This window comes from Pseudonaja textilis, chromosome 1, assembly GCF_049901715.1.
Source record: "Pseudonaja textilis isolate UNSWEBS1 chromosome 1, rPseTex1.2, whole genome shotgun sequence".
Lineage (NCBI taxonomy): Eukaryota > Metazoa > Chordata > Lepidosauria > Squamata > Elapidae > Pseudonaja > Pseudonaja textilis.
In genome coordinates this window covers 148,597,436-148,616,002 of record NC_141990.1, presented here as the reverse complement: position 1 = coordinate 148,616,002, position 18,567 = coordinate 148,597,436, and the positions used below count along the sequence as shown (strand labels likewise).

At 40.8% G+C, this 18,567-nt stretch overlaps 1 protein-coding gene across 5 annotated transcripts in view; it reads right to left on the bottom strand.

Moving 5' to 3' along the window:
- The window catches only part of ISM1 (isthmin 1), a 38,780-nt gene extending 20,492 nt beyond the window's left edge, over positions 1-18,288 (bottom strand). For all 5 annotated transcript variants that reach the window (XM_087919235.1, XM_087919229.1, XM_087919242.1 and 2 more), the window contains exon 1: positions 16,738-18,288. In XM_087919235.1, coding sequence (XP_087775361.1) covers positions 16,738-16,860 — 123 coding nt within the window. In that variant the 5' untranslated portion in view covers positions 16,861-18,288. The remainder of the gene's footprint in view (positions 1-16,737) is intronic.
- Positions 18,289-18,567: the final 279 nt, after the last annotated feature.

Sequence of the window (18,567 nt, the reverse complement as noted above, 5' to 3'; positions counted from 1 at the left end):
GGCTTGCTATACACCCTACTGATACTGGCCGTAGTGCTTGGTTTTGTACATTTCTGCAAAAAGTGGTGAGATGTTGTACAGTGAAAGATCTCGTGCCTTGTGGAATGCTTTGTGACCTTGAACAAGAGACTTCATAGGGGTTTCAGCTCTATTAGGATACAAAATCCTGGCATTAAGTTGGAAAATATCTTTCTGAGTGCAACAGAATCCTTCAATCAAAGAAGAAGGGCACCAGTGCATCCATCTTTCAGAGTGGCTTCCATTAAAGCTATCAAAAGCTTTGTGCTGGTGAAAAGAAAAAGAACAAGCAGAAAAGAACCAAGCTCGTGGCCTTTGCAATGGCATTCCTACAATCAAGAAAACACGTCCATAACATTTACAGTATATATTCAAAGATACTACAAATTTTGGCACTGATGGAAAAATAAAGCTACAAACTACATGTCAAACAGTACAACAAAATTTCCTATCACATACACGGTCTGGAGAAGGCAAGAGAGGGGAAATAAAATGTGCATTGTGATGTTGATGATGGAACAACTTCCTATTATAGTTGATTTATTATGTTGCTCGCAGATATATAAGGTGTCAAGCTCGCTGTCTTATTGTGGCATCCCAACACACATATTATTTCGATGAAATCTCTGCACATACCTCATGTACCATACTACACAGAGTGCACTGCTCCTCAGTATGTCCCAATCCTATCCCTTCACTTGATGTTTAGCAATACGAGAAAGAAATTGGCAGTACATCTATATGACTTTTGCATTGGCAGGGCAAGGAATTAATAGAAAGTGGAAGTGGAAGTTTCACCCTTGCTAGTTCGCTGGTGTAAAACTTGGAATTTTTAACAGCTGGACCCAGATGTTTTCAGCTGCCATCTAATATGAGAGCTACATTCTTGAAAATACGAAGGTTAAATTGAGATGCAGAAAGTGCCAGACATTATTAAGAAATCTTAGTGCTTGTATCAGAAGCTATGGGGTGCAGAAAAGGAAACGAGAAAATCCAAAGGTTCAAACTCTGTCAATATTCATTTTTGAAAATAGTGAAATTTACTTCATGGGCACAAACGTAACGATCAGAATGGGCAGTGTGCCATTATTTCTAATAAACATGTTGCACTGTTCTCCTTCTCCAATTTGGAGCTGAAAAGCAGGCACAACTTTGGGGACAATTGCCCTCTTCTAAATTCTGTGTTTGGGTGAAAGCTGGGACTTTAAACATACTCAGAAATCACAGGAGACTAATACAATTACAGAGATGGACCAAAACTAGAGAGGGGAAAGTTATATATAACAAATTTGTGCTATGTTTTAAAGATATTTCCAATGAACAACACATTTCTTTCTAAAGAGCAACACATGAACAAGAATGAACAATAATCCATAAACATCTGTTGCATGATAGACATGGTCCTAATGATAAATTTTGGCTCACTATCAAAGTGTGTACTCATATGTTTACATTTTAGCTTGCTTCTAGAGGTCTCGGAATGCCAAAGTTTTTTCCTCTAGATACTCACAGACAAACATGATAAAATGAGTTGTCTAATGAATAGTGGCTCAAGATCTGTGAAGGTCTTTTTGATTGAATAGAGTTGAGCTTGGATCTCACATGTACTAGTATAATTTAATCTCAGCCATACAGTATCTCTAAATCCCATATATATTTTGGACTAGAGCTCCTGGCCATTGGCTATAGAAACTACAGGTCACAAAGCTTCCTGTCCTCACTTTGTGACCCACCAAGCATCCTTGTGCAGCCTACTAGTGTTTTTTTTTTTTAAAACTGAGACTAAATGTTGCTGCTGCCAGGAAGGATCTGCTGCTACTCCATTTTTCACTGCCACCTCCTCCCTGAAATACATGCTACTGAATGCTTGTCACATCTCCAGGCCTCATTGACACTGCCAGCCCTATTGCTGCCAGCATTGCTAGCTACCCGCCAGCTGATTGGCAGCCAGCTATTCCTTTGTGTCTTGCAATGTAGCATGTAACAATGTGGCATTTCGTTCTCTATGAGTTTTTGCTGCTCAAGTATACTGTCACTGTCTAGAACCGTGATGGCGAACTTATGACACGCATGCTGGAAGAGGCAGGCAGAGCCATCTCTGCGAGCACATGAGCTGTCACCCCAGTTCATTTCCATTGCACATGCGCGCACCTCCCGCTAGCCAGCTGCTTTTCTGGTATCTGTCATGCATGCGTGGGGGGCGGGGCACATGCGGGAAACGTGTGCACAAGCACGGGGGGCGGGGGAGCATGGAGTCATGCATGGATACGCAGGGGGCGTGGGGAGCATGGGGGGGAATCCACAGGCATTGCATTATGGGTGCAGGCATGTGTGCATGCTCTCATGCACACACATGTACACTTTCGGCACGTGACAACAAAAAGGTTAGCCATCACTGGTGTAGAACCATCTTTCCCAAGCCGTTGCTCTCCAGATATGTAGCATTATAATCCTTGTTGGCTACTCTGACTAGGGAAAATGAGAGTTATAGTTTAATTAATAAGGAAGGCAGTTTTTTGAAGATCTAGATGAAGATCTCATGTTGATTTCAGTTGATCTTTTAATGATGGCCATGAAAGTTAACAATTTGCTTTAAATCCATGTGGCCTATTTCTAAGATTTCACACAGCTGTTTCAGGTTTCTAGCAGACAGATGTTCTGTAATCATTTTTATTTTTCCTGCCTATCTCTTAAAATATTCAACATCTTGTTCCAAATTTATTTCTGGAATTATTATCTGCCAAATAATATTTTGTAAAAAAAACATTTTGTTTATATGGTTTACAAAAAACAAGAAGAGTTCACTATTCATTTAGAAGCTAAAAATAACATTAAGTATGCAGTAGGAAAAATGCTACATTTACAAAAAAGGAAAGAAAAGGAACAAGGGACAAGCAACCTGTTTAAGCAAAAGATACTTTGCCTGACAAGGAAGTCTCATAGGTGGTATTCTTCATTTAAAGTTTGACATAATTAAGCCTGGAAGCAAATTGAAGAGAAATAAAATTTGTTTCCGAGGGCTCTAATCAAGATCTCAGCCAGGGGTGGGATTCAAATTTTTTAACAACCGGTTCTGTGGGCAAGTCTTAGGTGGTGGGCGTGGCTTAGTGGTCATGTGACTGGGTGGAAGTGGCTTGGTGATCATGTTATTGGCTGGGCGTGGCCAACTCAATATCACTCACATTGAAGCACGGATCTCCTCGCCTGGCATCTCCTGAGTGTGGGGATGCTGCAACAGTTGTTAAGTGTGAAAAATGGTCATAAGTCACTTTTTTCAGTGCCATTGTAACTTTGAATGGTCACTCCACACAAGCAAAGTACCAGCAAAGGAGGGGAGACAAACTCCAGAGAAGTTCCAGAGACAGGAAGTCTAGTCCTGTCAAGAATGTAATAAGGGTTAACGGAGAGGCAGTTTCTGTAAGCAACACCAGAATGTTTCCTTCCTGCCTTCCTTACAGGATTAGGCCAGTAGTTTCTTCTAACAACCGGTTCTCCCAACTGCTTAGAATGTTAACAACTGGTTCTAGCGAATAAGTGCGAACTGGTAAAATCCCACCCCTGTTCTAAGCCAGAGAAAATGTTCCATTTTTCATGGTTAGGCCCCAAATGCCACATTAAGAGAAAACAACAATCCATCACAGTGTTGGAGTGAAATGGTTATTTAGAAAGGTAGAGGTAGAGGCAGAGATAGATGGATGGATGGATGGATGGATGGATACTGGTAGATAGATAGATAAACAGACAGATGATAGATAGATAGATAGATAGATAGATAGATAGATAGATAGATAGATAGATAGATAATAGATAGATAGAAGTAGAAGTAGAGATAGAGCTAGTGATAGGGACCCTTCCCTTCCAAAGCCTCTATAAAAACACAATGAGGACAATTCTTTTTATTGATTTGCATAGGCATAACATAATTGGTTTGCAAAATTCCAGATGATACTAGAAGATAATTAGAGGGACAGAACTACCAGTAGTAGCCTTCTCTTGTTTAGATTATGCTTGTTATTGTACAATGTCATTCTGGTTTTATTTAAAATTAATTTTCCTTGTACTTTATTTATTTATTGGTTGGTTGGTTGTTTCAACTGCCATGTCTAGTACAAAAGTTGGATATAAATCTAATGAAAGAAACAAGTAAAAATATTCCATATGGTTGCAGAGTTTTCATAAAGCGGTTTTTCCTTTTGCTGGTCAGAGCTTTTCAATTCTTTTTCACTCTCAACTCTTTTAACCTCTTTTTCACTTTTTAGCCTTTTGCATCAAACTATATACAAGAATTCATGCTACAAATTCAAAATACATTAAGATAGGTAATTCTCTATATTCAATACATTTTGTACGAGTAATTATCCTGCTTCCTGGAATATATAAAATATAAGAAACCATCCTTACGATCCCTTAGCATAATTTCTGAGGCTGAACCTACATTATCTTGAATAAGATATCAATTAATTTAAATTCCCAAAGTAGCTGTCTAGTGAAATAAATATATCTAGCTTTGAAATGTTGTTACAAGCGCACCTGGATTACTTACTCCTCTGCCATGTATAGCAGACTATCAGACCATTGAGAGGAGAAACTGTAGACTTGAAACCTTTTTGAAGCTAATAATGGACTCTAAGTGATAGTCCGGGCTTCCAGAACACCTGGTTTATAATTAAAAATATTTAACACAGAGGCTTCAGATGAAAGTCTGGAAGAACTGTAATACTCACAGCACACGTCTAATTCCTGCAAGCAACAAAGCATAGAAGCCTCTGGCATGAAAATTAATGAATGCAGCCTCGTTTCAACATTGTTCAAGCCCTCACCCTCCTCTCTGCCGATGCTCTATTGTTACAACTTCAAAGACCAACTGCTGGCTCAGATACAGTCAATATGAAAAGAGAAGAAGGCCCCCTAAATTTACTGCTTGACTGCATTCTCTTTAAATGGATAGCACCGTGGTCCTCTTTCAAAGGAGGTATCCCAGACATAGATCATCTTTATAGGACATCACATACAATAAAACAAAGCTGTAACTTTACAAAACCCAGAAAAACCAACAACCCAACCCAACAACAAACCACGTGAATCACCTTTAAAGATTCCCCATGAGGTGAACATTCCTGTTTTTTAAAAAAATATCACTGTGGCTACCAGTTTGTAAAATCTTTGGTGTATTCCAACCATGGTTCAAAGCATATTAATAATGTTACTTAACCATTTTAGTTTTTAAAAACAGATTTATAATTTAGCTGGGTTTGCATTTCCATGTTTGATATTCTGAAGTGTATTTTTTTAAAAAAAAAAAACACACACCAGATAGCCTTGAAGTATTTAAATCTTGGAATCATTTACAAAGGCATTTCTATAAATTTACTCACTGAAAAAAATAAAATTGTATTTTTAAAAAACCCTTCCCAACATTGTTTTACCTTCAAATAATTTTAATCATGGCATATATCTCTGACCTATAAAGTAGGAAGTGCTTTGCTGTGAAATAAAACTTACCCCCACATTAAACTGTTTTGTTTCCAACCTGAGCAATGCATGTTTTGTAAACTACTTGGTCCAAATAAAGCTTAAGATCAGTTACACATAATGCCTCCAAAGTCTACTTTTTCATTCACTACAAGAAATTTAATCCATCCTTGTTACTGAGCTATTTTAATGTTTGCAGATGCTACAGCTATGTTAAAAATGGGACTGTAGTAGCTCCAGATAGGAGGCACACTATAGATGGATGAAAACCACATCCCCAGAGTCAGAAAGGGCACAATAGTATTGATTTACTTGATCAAAAGTAGTCTTTTTTTAAAAAAAATCACAATAAAGCTTAAGCTTAATAAAGATTAAGTCCATGATCAACTAAAATCTCAATCAATAATGAAAACATCTTCATGTTTTCCAGAAAGTATTTATTCAGAATGTCAAGCAAAACATGGTGAACACTAGATGAATATGATGCAAGGGGGAAGACAAATATAATATTCTAAGAGTTAAAATATATATAAAATACATCCGAAATAGTTTGGATATAGAGTGCTTGCTTTGGAAATGAACAGCTTTATTTTAATACAATAAACGATGCTGACATTTCTTTTATCATATGCAATAACTTCACTACCTTCCAACATGTTTTGAAATAAGCTGGTCTCAAGTTATCAACTTTCTGCAGGGAGAAAGTTGTCTCGCATAGCCCTGGTATTCTGAGTATGTGAGGACTGCAGTAAGAGAAAAGGTGAAGAAAAGCTAAAAGATTTCCAATTATCTTTTTAGATTAACGGGAATTAAATCTTCCAGGAATAATATGGTACAACTTGAATCAACTTTGCAAAAAGCTGGCAAACATCTGGAATCTTTTCTACATGTGTTCCCATGTGTCCCCACTAATACTATGACTCATCTGGTACTTCAACCAAAACACCTGACTCAGTTTCTGCTCCCCAGAGAAAATGTATGATTTTTTCCCCCCTTGGATTTGTAAGCAAGCTTCCCATTGGCAGGAATTCCCAGCAATTTCTTCTTTTCTCTTGTAACCCAAAAGTTGTTGCCACAATCAATATTTCTCAGAGGACAGCTTTGCCTCTCCCATCGCAAAATGGGGAACGATTGTTATTTTATTCCCCTTAGGGAATAGGAAAGAACAAATGTGGGAAAGGAAAAATGAAAGAGTTAACATTTTTGGTGCCCTCCCACTGCCCCGTTAAGAATGCTGGTAAATTCTATTGAAGAATGGATACAACAAAGAGAGATGTACATATGATGCAAAATGTTGAAGAGAATTTCAGCAGCTGCTTGGATGTTTCCTTAGAACAGGCTTCCCCAACAAAGCATCCATCATATGTGCCAGCTTTCATGAGAGCTACTACTGCAACACGGGAGATTTTTGGGACAGCTGTTCCAAAATAATTAGCATTTCTAAGAACATGCTGAATAGAGATAATATCTCAGCGAGAGAGAAAAAATCTAGTTTTTAAAAAATCAGATGCTCCAATCTTAAGAAGTCCTGATAGGAACAAATCGTAGCATTTACTTAAATTTTCTGACAAGAAGCCCTTTTACTCCCTATACCAAGATTCTTTATATGAACTTCCAGGTGGCTTAGCTCTATTGTCCCAAATACTCACCTTCAAACATTTTCTGATCAAAATACTTCTGTTCTTAAAGCACTTATCTCATAATGTTATATGTAGCACACAATTTTACTATCCTTTGTTTTTTTCCCCAACATGACGGGCATATTCTGTTTATATTTTTCTAGCACAATATTATAATAAAATATATTGACTGTTTCCTAGTATGATTTGATTGCTTATTGTACCCTATGACTATTATTAAGTGTTGTACCTGATGATTCTTGACTCTTGATGAATGTATCTTTTCTTTTATGTACACTGAGAGTATTTACACCAAGACATATTCCTTGTGTGTCCAATCACACTTGGCCAATAAAGAATTCTATTCTATTCTATTCTATTCTATTCTATTCTATTCTATTCTATTCTATTCTATATAGTAAGAAAGTTTAAGGGCAGAAGTTAAGAAGCCAAAGATGCTCAGCTGCCTTATATACCATTGGGCCCCAAGGTGGAAACTTCATGTGCATATACGCATACAAGCATGCAAGTGGGCATACACACACACAAACACACACATTCACACACACACACACACACACACCATGCTGGATTTTATAATGAACAGTTTGCATTAGACCCCAAAACATTGGAAGCAGTGCAGCTGTTACACAAGTGAGTCACACAGTTCATAATTAGCAGCCCCGATAAATAGTCTGGCCATACCATTTTGAACTAATTGAAGATTCCAAACCAGAGGTGATTATTCAGCAAGTTCTGACCAGTTCTGGAGAACCTGTAGTGGAAATTTTGAGTCGTTCGGAGAACCGGCAAATCCCACTTCTGACTGGAGATTTTACAATATCCTTCCCCTGCCTCGCCCACCGAACTGGTAGTAAAAAAAAAGGGGATATACTTAAGGCAATGGTTGCTACAGAGATATTACTTGTTCCTAGCAATATATGGATTTGGCCATTATACTTCTCTGTGCAACTATTCTCAATTTCAGATTCAGGCTGATGTCGACACTGCAAACCTGCCTATTCCAAAGGAAGCATAAGTTCATTTCAACACAGGTAGCGTTCCTATTATCTGATCCGCAGTTTCCAATAACACGAATTCAGTTTTCTGTTGTCTCTCTTGCATAAATTCAGTTTTCCATCTTTCCTCCAGGCCTTTACAAGACTCTGTTTATGGCTTGATTAGCTCCCATGGGACTGAGATGAAAGGAAGAGCTTTCATCTCAAAATATTGGTGCCACTGAACTCAACAGTGCCTGCAGCAGTTTCATAAGCATGATGAATACTATGAGATTTTTAAAATTCAAAAGGGTGCCATATTGCGCCAATAGTTATTGTGCCAGATCTCAAAAGCACCACCTTCTGAAATTATCTATCTATGACAAAATGGAATTAGATAATATATCTCCAGCCATGACTTCTTTTTCTTTTTTTAAATTCTTGCATAATACCTAGGTGCTTGAAATATCTCATACATATTTAATATTTAGACCCTAATGTTAGCCCCTCCTCTAAATACCTGAAAGAAAGTAGACCAGAGAACATATCATTTGGTCATTATGTCATATCAATGTACTGTTTCTAAATGTGTGTCGATCATTATTTTAAGGAAGTTCAATGCTATCATGAAAACTGACATGATTTCAATGCTTCAGCTTCAATTAAAGGTCAGTGCCTTTTGGTAAATTACAACCCACTGGGTTGGATCAGAAAAGAGCTGAGTTCTGTTTTTAAAAAAGGAACCGATAATTTTGATCCAATACGTCATTGATAGATCAAGAAAAGAGAAGAGGCCAGAGGAGTAAGGGAACATTGCTTAGATAACTTAGATGTCTCAGATGCCTGTAGAACAGGGTTGTCAAACTTGCGGCCCACGGGCCAGATGCATCACGAGCTGGTGACGCCCACACCTGGTTTAGTGAAGGGGGGGAAAGTCGCAATACATCACATGATGCTGCTGTGATGACACGAGTTTGACAGCCCTGCTGCAGAGTCAGGCACAACAAAGGTAAGCGGTACTGGTCTGAAAACAAAATCCAAATTCACTGTTGGGAATTATCTTCACTTGAACCAACAAAAATGTTACCAAAAAGTGTGCACAGTTTCTGGTACTCTTTCTTAGGTTAGGTGATACAAGCAGCAGCTTTGGAAGAAAAAGCAACAAAACAGAATAGGAATAGGAATAGGAATAGGATAGGATAGGATAGGAATAGGAATAGAATGGAATAGGAATAGGAATAGGATAGGATAGGATAGGAATAGGAATAGAATGGAATAGGAATAGGAATAGAATAGAATAACAGAGTTGGAAGGGACCTTGGATGTCTTCTAGTCCAACCCCCTGCCTAGGCTGGAAACCCTACACTACTCCAGACAAATGATTATCCAACATCTTTTTAAAAAACCCCATTGTTAGAGCATTTATAACTTCTGGAGGCAAGTTGTTCTACTGATTAATTGTTCTAACTGTCAGGAAATTTCTCCTTAGTTCTCTGTTGCTTCTCTCCTTTAGTAGTTTCCACCCATGGCTTCTTGTCCTTCCCTCAAGTGCTTTGGAAAATAGCTTGACTCCCTCTTCTTTCTGGCCACCCCTGAGGTATCAGAACACTGCTATCATGTCTCCCCTAGTCTTTCTTTTATACTAGACATACCCAGTTCCTGCAACCGTTCTTCATGTGTTTTAGCCTCCAGTCCCCTAATCATCTTTGTTATATGAACATATCACAAAGCCATGTGCTACGATAATACCATATGAACATGTAACAAGCCATGAATCTCATTTATACATTTATATAATTCATGTATAAATATGCTTAGTTTTTCAACATAATAGCAGCGAGCAAAATAAGGAAAGGGAATTAGATATACTCAGATTCCATTTATAATCCAAAGGCAAAATTCCAAACTAATGAAAGAGGACAACAACAGAATTGGGAATGTTCACTTATTTGGATCTGAGCTTCATAAGTTTAAAAAAAGTGAACAAGAAGTTACTTGTTATAAAAACCTTCTCGGGTCTGGTATCCTTCAGGTGTGTTGGGATTACAATTTCAAGGATTCCCAACCGTCAGACAGAAGACTGGTTTATATGTACAAGGTCTGCTTCATTTTTAGCATCTTTATATATAAATCTCTATAACTTTTTCTTCTTCTTCTTCAATCTGTACTATCTTGTATAGATGGGTAGGTATTAAAGCTTGCTTTATTTCCACTTATTTTCTGGTTTAATGTTTCTATTGTGAGTTTGATTTTGGCTTTATAATTGTGACTGTTTTAAGACTACAAGGTGGTCTTCAAAGTACAATCATTCGTTTAGCAACTGTTCAATAACTTAGGACTGGCCCTGGCACTTACAACCATCACGACATCCTCATGGTTACATGATCAAAATCTTGGCGCTTTGCAAATCGGTGCACGTATACAATGTTTGCAATATTCTGGAATCATGTTGTCATCATCTGTGACTTTCCTTGGGGGCTTCACACAAACCAAGTCAATGGGGGAAGCTGTACTCACTTAATGACTGCACTATTCAATTAATGACTGTGGCATAAAATCAGGTGTGACTCATTTAACAATTGCATCGATTAACAGTGGATGTTCTGGTCCCAACTGTGTTTGTAAGCCAAGAACTACCTGCAGCACATTGTAAACTGGTGGGAATCACACTGTTTCAGTGATATATTAGTACAGTAAGAATGAATTTTTTTCAGAATTCCAAAATAAGGGTACAGACAGATAGCAACATAAACCATGATATCTGTTTTGGGAAAGTCTGAGGGAAATAATAGATGTTAACATAATTACTGTCTCCTGGATTAAATAAATGAGTGCTGATTTTTGAGCATTCTAGAACTCTGAATTTGAAACCTATTATTTATTATTTGAACACAACAATAAAACAATCAGATAGAATGAGAAGCATGTAGTTGAAATTTATAGTCTCAACTGTAATTGACTAATTACTAATTGTACCACCAATTGTAACTGTATAACCTTTGAAGTTTGCTCATTCCTGCAGGAAGATATTAGAATTATGAAGTTATCACTGGAACTTCTCCTTTAATTAGACATACTAAAAATTAGACAATCTTTTAATTTTATTTTAAGGTTTCTTAAAACCCAAACTACTTCATTCAGATGCATCCACTCAAAAAAGGGAGAGAAAGGCCTGCCATTTTTCCAAACACTTGCTCCATGTCGAGTAACCCTTTAAAAGGGCTGCAAGAGACATGCATTTCCCAATACTATGTAAATCAAATTGAGTAGCATCTCAGGTGGAGAACATTTGCCAACCAGCTAAAACCACTGCTCATTTGATTTACTGTCTGCAAGATCAAAAATGTTTCTACAAATGTTTTTAAAGAAACATTCCAGATTAGCACAGTTGTGACATGGAACAACAAGGTAAAAGGAAAGGTTTAAGAAAGTGGTAAAATCCATTAGGGCAATATCTGAACAATTAAACTAACAAAAGTTTCCAAAAATCATTAATTTATTTTGTGTTGTAACATATAGATCAAATATTTTACACTTCCACCTGTTTAACTGCTCTTTAACTGCTTATTGTGATATCCAGTCTATTTTTTGCCCTTAATGTTTTCAAGTTTCAGCTTTTCCAAAATTCAGAGCTGTAAAATCAATTAAGTTAGGAAGCCCGTAACTCTGAATTGCTACACATGGCAGAATATATGAATATATGAACATCTGGATCAGATGTTCAAAGCTGTTTAAGGGCAGGAGGTCATTTTAATAGAAACTGTTATGAGAAAGTGGGGGAATTTCATGAAGTCAGAAATCTGTGTATACATCCTTGCGTTAAACAGAACGTGCATTTAGAACTAGATAATCAGTTTTTCTAAGCTTCTCTTGTTGATACTTACAAGCAATTCTTTCAGGAAGTAACTTCATTTGGACTTTTCATTAGCTCAGCTGTATCTCTCCATTAAGAAAGGTAAATACAGAAATATCCCAAATACCTTATTAAAAAAAACCCACACGATCATCTTTAGTTCACTCTTTTATAAATATTCATAAATATAATAAATAAATAAATGCTAAGCATCACAGGATAGAAAATTCTTAAATCAGGAATGATGTTACGGTCGTACACAAGGGCAAGAAATCCTTCGAATGATTGCTGTTCAATATTCCTATCCCTGAAGTAAACAGATCTTAAAATTCAATCATGGGATAAAGGCTACTAAGAGGACAGAAAACTCTTATTTCTGAGTTAGAAGATCATGCATAATGGAGCAGCAAATTTTGTAAATCCGATAAAGTCATTCCAAATAAAGCAGGTGTTTGTCAAATTTTCTTCATAAATACTCTTTCTTTATATATGAATCAAATGCCTGGTCTGTTAAAAATATGACGAACTTTGTTCAATAGCCTCGTCTCCATAAAGAAAATTGGACTAATTATATATATGTGTATTAAGAATTTCCCTTAAATCAATCAAAAATAAGAAATATTTATTTTGTATGGGGTTTGTTTTGTATTCTATCTTCCAACATGAGTCACCGAGAGATGTTTTTGATTCGGGTGCATACAAATATATTTAATAATTAAAAGCTTTCTAGCTACTTTCTTCCATCTGCCTAAAGAATTTGTTGGGAGTACATTTTTACAGGTGTCTTTACTTCCTATGGATGCACCTGATTGGTAGATTCCCTTTCCTCTGCTCATCATCTTCTATGCACAACAAAGGGTTTTGAAAAAGCCTTCTCCAATTCTGTTTCCCTTAGAATTTTGGGTTTACCAATTTCACACGCTCAACCATCATGGTCAGTGGTTTGAAATTATGGAAGCTTTCAACCAAGACACCTGGAAAGTCACAGACTGAAAAACCCTGGCAGTAAAATATGGATCTTTTGCCTGTGAACTCCCCCACCCCCCTCCACTTCATATTCCTTGTTCTTTGTTTCTGTTATGGAAATAAGCTGTAAGATTATCTGGAACAAGTAACTCATTTTTATTCATATTAATTTGCAGCCCTAAATTTGTCTGTGTGTTTCAATAGCCAAACCTCTGTCTTAAATGCGCAGGTAACATTTTCTGTCAACATAGTTTACTCAGGAGGAAAGAAGTTCTGCTGTACTAACGCACAGAAAAGGCACCCATATATTCCTTTTACAATATAAAAATTAAAACTTCCACGGAGATCAGCAAGCTTGCTTTCGTGGCTTGAATTATGGCAGGCAATAGTAGCCTAGGGATTTGCTAAGTGTAGGTTGGGCTCCTGAAGCTCAGTTCCCCAATATTTCACTCTCATGGGCATCTCATACATTTCATCCACCAATAATACCAACTACCCAGAGAACCCGATGCAGAATGCCGGATTGGTATAAGAGTTCTTTGCATTTACAAAAGATGAAATATTCAGTACTTAATGAGAAAGTAATGCATGTCAACAGAAGAAGTGATTTGTTAACATTCAATGGGTGTCCTAATGAATGTAGGAAGGTTGAGGAGATGCCAGTTATCTCCATAAGTCAGTGGTGCTAATTCAATTTTTTTTACTACCGGTTCTATGGACATGGCTTGGTGGGCATGATTTGGTGGGCGTGGCAGGGGAAGATACTGTAAAATCCCCATTCCCTCCCCACCCCACTACCCTGCTTTCCAGCTCCGTTCTCCTGTGCAGGGCAACAAAAGAAGACCCAGCCAATCAGCTGGGACTCAGGAGGCAGTCACGGGGCGGGGCCAGTCAGAGTTGGGATTTACCAGTTCTCTGAACTACTCAAAATTTCCGCTTCAGGTTCTCCAGAACTGTTCAGAACTGACAACCGCTTCTGCCATCAGTGTTCAATGCCCTATGCATCCATTGGGAAACGGGTTTTAAAAAGTCAATTTAGTGGTCCCACCTATATGACCAAAGCCTCATCCATTTTGTATATGTATCATCATCTTCACACACACATGGCTCGAGATCAACCATTTAAAGGTCGTAACTGTAGACTTTTTGACACCCTCGACCCTGGTCCACCCACAGATGCCACTGCTTGTTGCCCATCTATCATCCATGGATGTTCCAGCAATGCTGTGCTTTGCAGCCAGAGGCACAAAGATGTTCCAGAGTACCTGACATTCTGACATATTTGCAACTCTTTCAAGAATTATGTCTTTTCCTTTGATTGTGTAGCTGCCCTCTGAACTCCTGCATGCTCTGAAGTAGTTATTGGACTTTAAATCCAAAGAACTGTACAGCTCTAAGAGATACTGAACAGCTAAGAAAGAACTCATGCCCAATGCACAACGGATAGTTTCTAACACTTTTCCTTTTCTTCATTTTAATATTTCAGCTGAACTTGGACACAGTCTCCTGGGTTCATTTCTTGGCCATAAATCAAAAGCCTAGAACTGCTGCAATCTGAAATCGGGAAAAGAACCTTCTCTCTTTCTCAAACATATTTATAATGTCACCAGATTAAATGTGTGATTTTTGAATGTGTTATAACTAGAAGACCGATACCAACTATCCACCTGCTCTGTGCTTAACAGAGGTAACAAGGGTAAAAGTCTATGAAAGAATATAGAAAGCTATTTATCCAGAGATTGTATCTTTGAGAAGACGCGGTTCCTAACCCAGCACATTATCTGAAGTTAATCGTCTTTAGATTCTTAAATCTGAAGTTCATTCCTTTCAGAAGAAATATTTTTGCAGCAAAAATTTATTCTTAGTTAACATTTCTCCAAATGCTTCTAAGTGCAGAAGAGAGTAGAGGATATTTGGGTTGGGGGATATAGGCATAGAATAAAAAAACAACAACCTTGGGTTCATTTTCTTTTTTAGCCTTGTGGATTTATTAAAATCAGTCACATATAATGACATGCCATGACTTCTGTGTTATTAATTCAAATTGCAAACCCACTTTTCCCCAGCCAGATGACCCCAAGATTTGTTTTTTTTTATGTATTCATTTATTTATGAAATGCATTGGCCACACATCTTACCTCAAGGTAATTCTGGGTGGCTTACACTCATTTTTTAAAAAAAGTAGACTGGAACTACAATTGCCAGAATTCCCAACCAGAAGGGGTCAAAACAGGTCTCCCTGGGAATTCTGTGACCTTTAACCCCAACAACCTGGAAGCTTTGAGAACACTAATGTAAACAATGAAGCTAGTAAACAGACAAGTATGACGTGGCATGATAGGACATTTAAAGTTATAGTTTTTTATGTGCCCAAACAGCCCCCAACCACAGCTTCAAACCAGGATATATTCTTGATACATTAATAGTAGCATAGCCAGCCATAATAAATCACGATCTCATGTTTGGGCATCATGCACAGTTTTGTCTGCCTGGTTTCCTCATCTGATGGTACAAAGGATGAGTGGAAATAATCCCCATGCTCATACATGTTCTAATATAAATACTCTTTTTAGCTTATTGTTAAATGTGAATTTGGCCATTATTTCATTAAGACATTTGGTCTATACCGGATGACGGATGCCATTTACTCATAAAGTATGTAATTTGTTTACCCTGCAATGAGTAAAAAGCATTAATCAAAAGGTGCTTTTAAAAAGTGTGCACTGGGTCCTTTTCATTCATTCAGTAACGGGTTATGGGGCAGCAGGACAGGAGAAAAAACGTGCTTCAGGAAGACAAGGAAAGTTGTGAATAGAGCCTTCAATGGGTGAAAGAAACCTCAGGCAAATAGGTTTCAAACTCAGGAAAATCTGAAGATCATACATGGCCTAAGCACACAGTAATGAAATGATGGTTTTTGTTACCAGACCAAAAGTCCCAGCATCTCTCCTTTGGCCACTCTATATGGGCCAACAGCATGTCAGAGGTGCCAATTCTCTACCCCAAGAAAGGTCCATAACCTGTCTTTGGAATGAGCATGTGGAGGTCAGATATAGGATCAAAAAACAATAAGCATTCAATGGAAGGGTGAGCCACTTGAAACATACCTGACCAACTAATGTAAGAAAAGAGAATTGTATAGGACTGAAAATTGGTCAGGTTTTGTGCACAGGGCCGGTGTACAGTTCAGACCGTGGACCACACACTATATGCTTTGCGCACACAGATAGTAAGGGACAATCCTGAAGGATTACACAAAAGGCACAAAAGAGGATGGGAAAAAGATTCTAGGGGAATCTTTTGCCAGTTTTAGACTTCCACCTCAATTCGGTCTAACCTGCACAAAAATGTGTGTGTATATGGGGGTGTGGGGGGGGGGGAACTTGCCTTCAATTCTTGGCAATCCCAATTCAACAGAGCCATAAGAGGGAAGGGGAGAAAAAAAAACCCTCTTAGGAGAGAGTTGGGTTTACTCTTCCACATTTCCCAACCCGTACGGCCCTTGATGGCTGGGAATTCTGGGGTGGCCAAGCAGGCAAAGGCTATCCCGAAGCTAGCCAGCCGCTCCGGGCGTGCTTGGCTGGAGGAACTGTTGAAGGCGGCTTCCCTCAGAAGGCGCGCTTTACGAATGTTTTTGGGACAGCTGGACGCTCGGAGGCGGGATGGCTCCAGGGAAAAGAGGGACCGGGAAGATGTAAAAAGCCAAAAGATGGCTGTAGATGTAAAAAGCCAAAAGACTCTTGGGGGGCGGCCCTCAAGAGCCTTTTGGCTTTTTACATACCTACAGCACAGCCTCGCTCCGCGCTCTCACCTGCTGACGCTGGCTGTGGTTGCCCGGCGGCGCTCCGGGATCGCTGCCTCGCAGCACCGTGATGTGCAAGGTAAGCAGGAGGAGCCCCAGCAGGAGCAGCAGCTCGGCCGCTAGACGCATCATCCTCCTGCAGAGGACGGCTTTAGGGCTCCGCGGCGGCGGCGGCGGCGGCAACTGAGCAGCAGGAGGAAGAGAAGGAGAAGGAATAAGAGCCGCCGCCGCCGCCACCGCCGCCGCCGCCGCCTGCCCGGCCGCTAAGGAGTCGAGAGCTGGAGTTCCCGCGCTAGCAGCGCCGCTCTCGGGGTCGTTCTGGCCAGCAGGAGAGGAAGCGTCGTCGCAGGCAGCGCCGCCGCCGCCACCGCCGCCGCGCCGCCGCCACCACCACGGCGGAGCCACTTCGGGATGGGAGGAGGTTTCCGAGGCGGCGGAGAAGGACGACTGAGGACGCTCGGGCGACGGCGACGGGGCGGGCTGCAGGGGTCGCTGCTGCTGCGCTCGCAGCCCTGCGCTCGCATGGGGTCTTTGCCTGCCTTGCCAAAAATATAAAAAAAAGCGGCCGCGCGCCGTGGCTGGGGGCTGCCGGGGTTTTCTCTCCCGCGCCTTCGAGCGCGCCCCAAGAGACGTGGCCGGGCGGCCCTCGGGTTAAAAGCGGAGGGGGGCGGGGGGAGACGTGCTGGGCTGGCGGCTCGGGAGAAATTGGGGCGCTGGTGGTGTAGATGCCCGGCCTTGTCTGCAAAGGCACCGTGAAAGGGGTCGGCCGCCGTCCGCCCCTGCTGGCGCCGAGCGGGAAAGCCCCGCTTGGAGGAGTCGGTCCCGCTCCTGCGAAGTCTGTCGCCTCTGGCTCTCGCTGTCCGCGCCAGGAGGGCTGTTTTCTGCTCTCCGCCTCCGGGGTGAATTCGCCCCGACGTCTCTCAGGAGAACCAGACCCGCCACCCGGGCCCTTCAGAGAGTCCAACCCCCCGCTGTCTCCTCTCCACAGCAGCCTTCGGGAGCCTTCGCGCTGCCCTTAACTCGGGTGCGCTTTCAACCGCGGGGCGCTTTTCTCCTCAGCCCATGAAGCCCTGACGAGCGGCTGGCTGGCTGTCAGTACGGGCTCGGCTCGTGTGTCAGTCGGGAGCCCCGCGCGAAGTTTTCCCGCCTTGCCTCGGCTCCGTTTGAGGGCGAGTCCCGAGCCTCCTTTTATTTTCTCCCGGACCAACTTTCACCCCCTCGGGTCTCCCCGGCCTTCCCTTTCCTCCTGCTTCTTCTTACGGCCGCGGCCGGTCCGAGGCTAATTCCCAGGCAGAGAGGCTGCGGCTCCTCTCGGCTTCTTAGTCTCCCGCGGGGTGTGTGATCCGCCGCCGAGAGGGAAATCCAGTCTGAAGGGACGGTCGAAGTCTTTGGCTGGGAGCCTGGCGGGGGGACACTCGAGCCCAGCCAGTTGGGATGGCGAAGCGAGGGAGCAGCGCTGGTGCCCGCGCTGAAAGGCGGGCTCCCCTTCTCCGTCCAGCTTGGCTTTCTCCTTGCGTGTGTCTCATGCTTTTATACGAGGCTCTTTTCCTTCTCTGCTGAGCTGTTGTCCCCCCCTTCTCCCTCCCCCCCCTTTTAAAGTTTTCTTTCTTCTGATCTCATCACAGCCGCTCTTTTCTCCCCTCCCCTCGCGTTTTATTCCCTGTGGCTAACTTCTTGTTTGCCCCTCGCTGCCATCCTGGAGCGTTACAAGCCAGATCATCAGCAGGAACCATGTTCCAATTTCCCTTGCATTTTTAATATAGTCACTTGTGGCCCCTCTTGAATGGAACCAGTGCTCCCCATTAGACACTCAACAGTTTTTTTTCCTCCTTAAGGGAA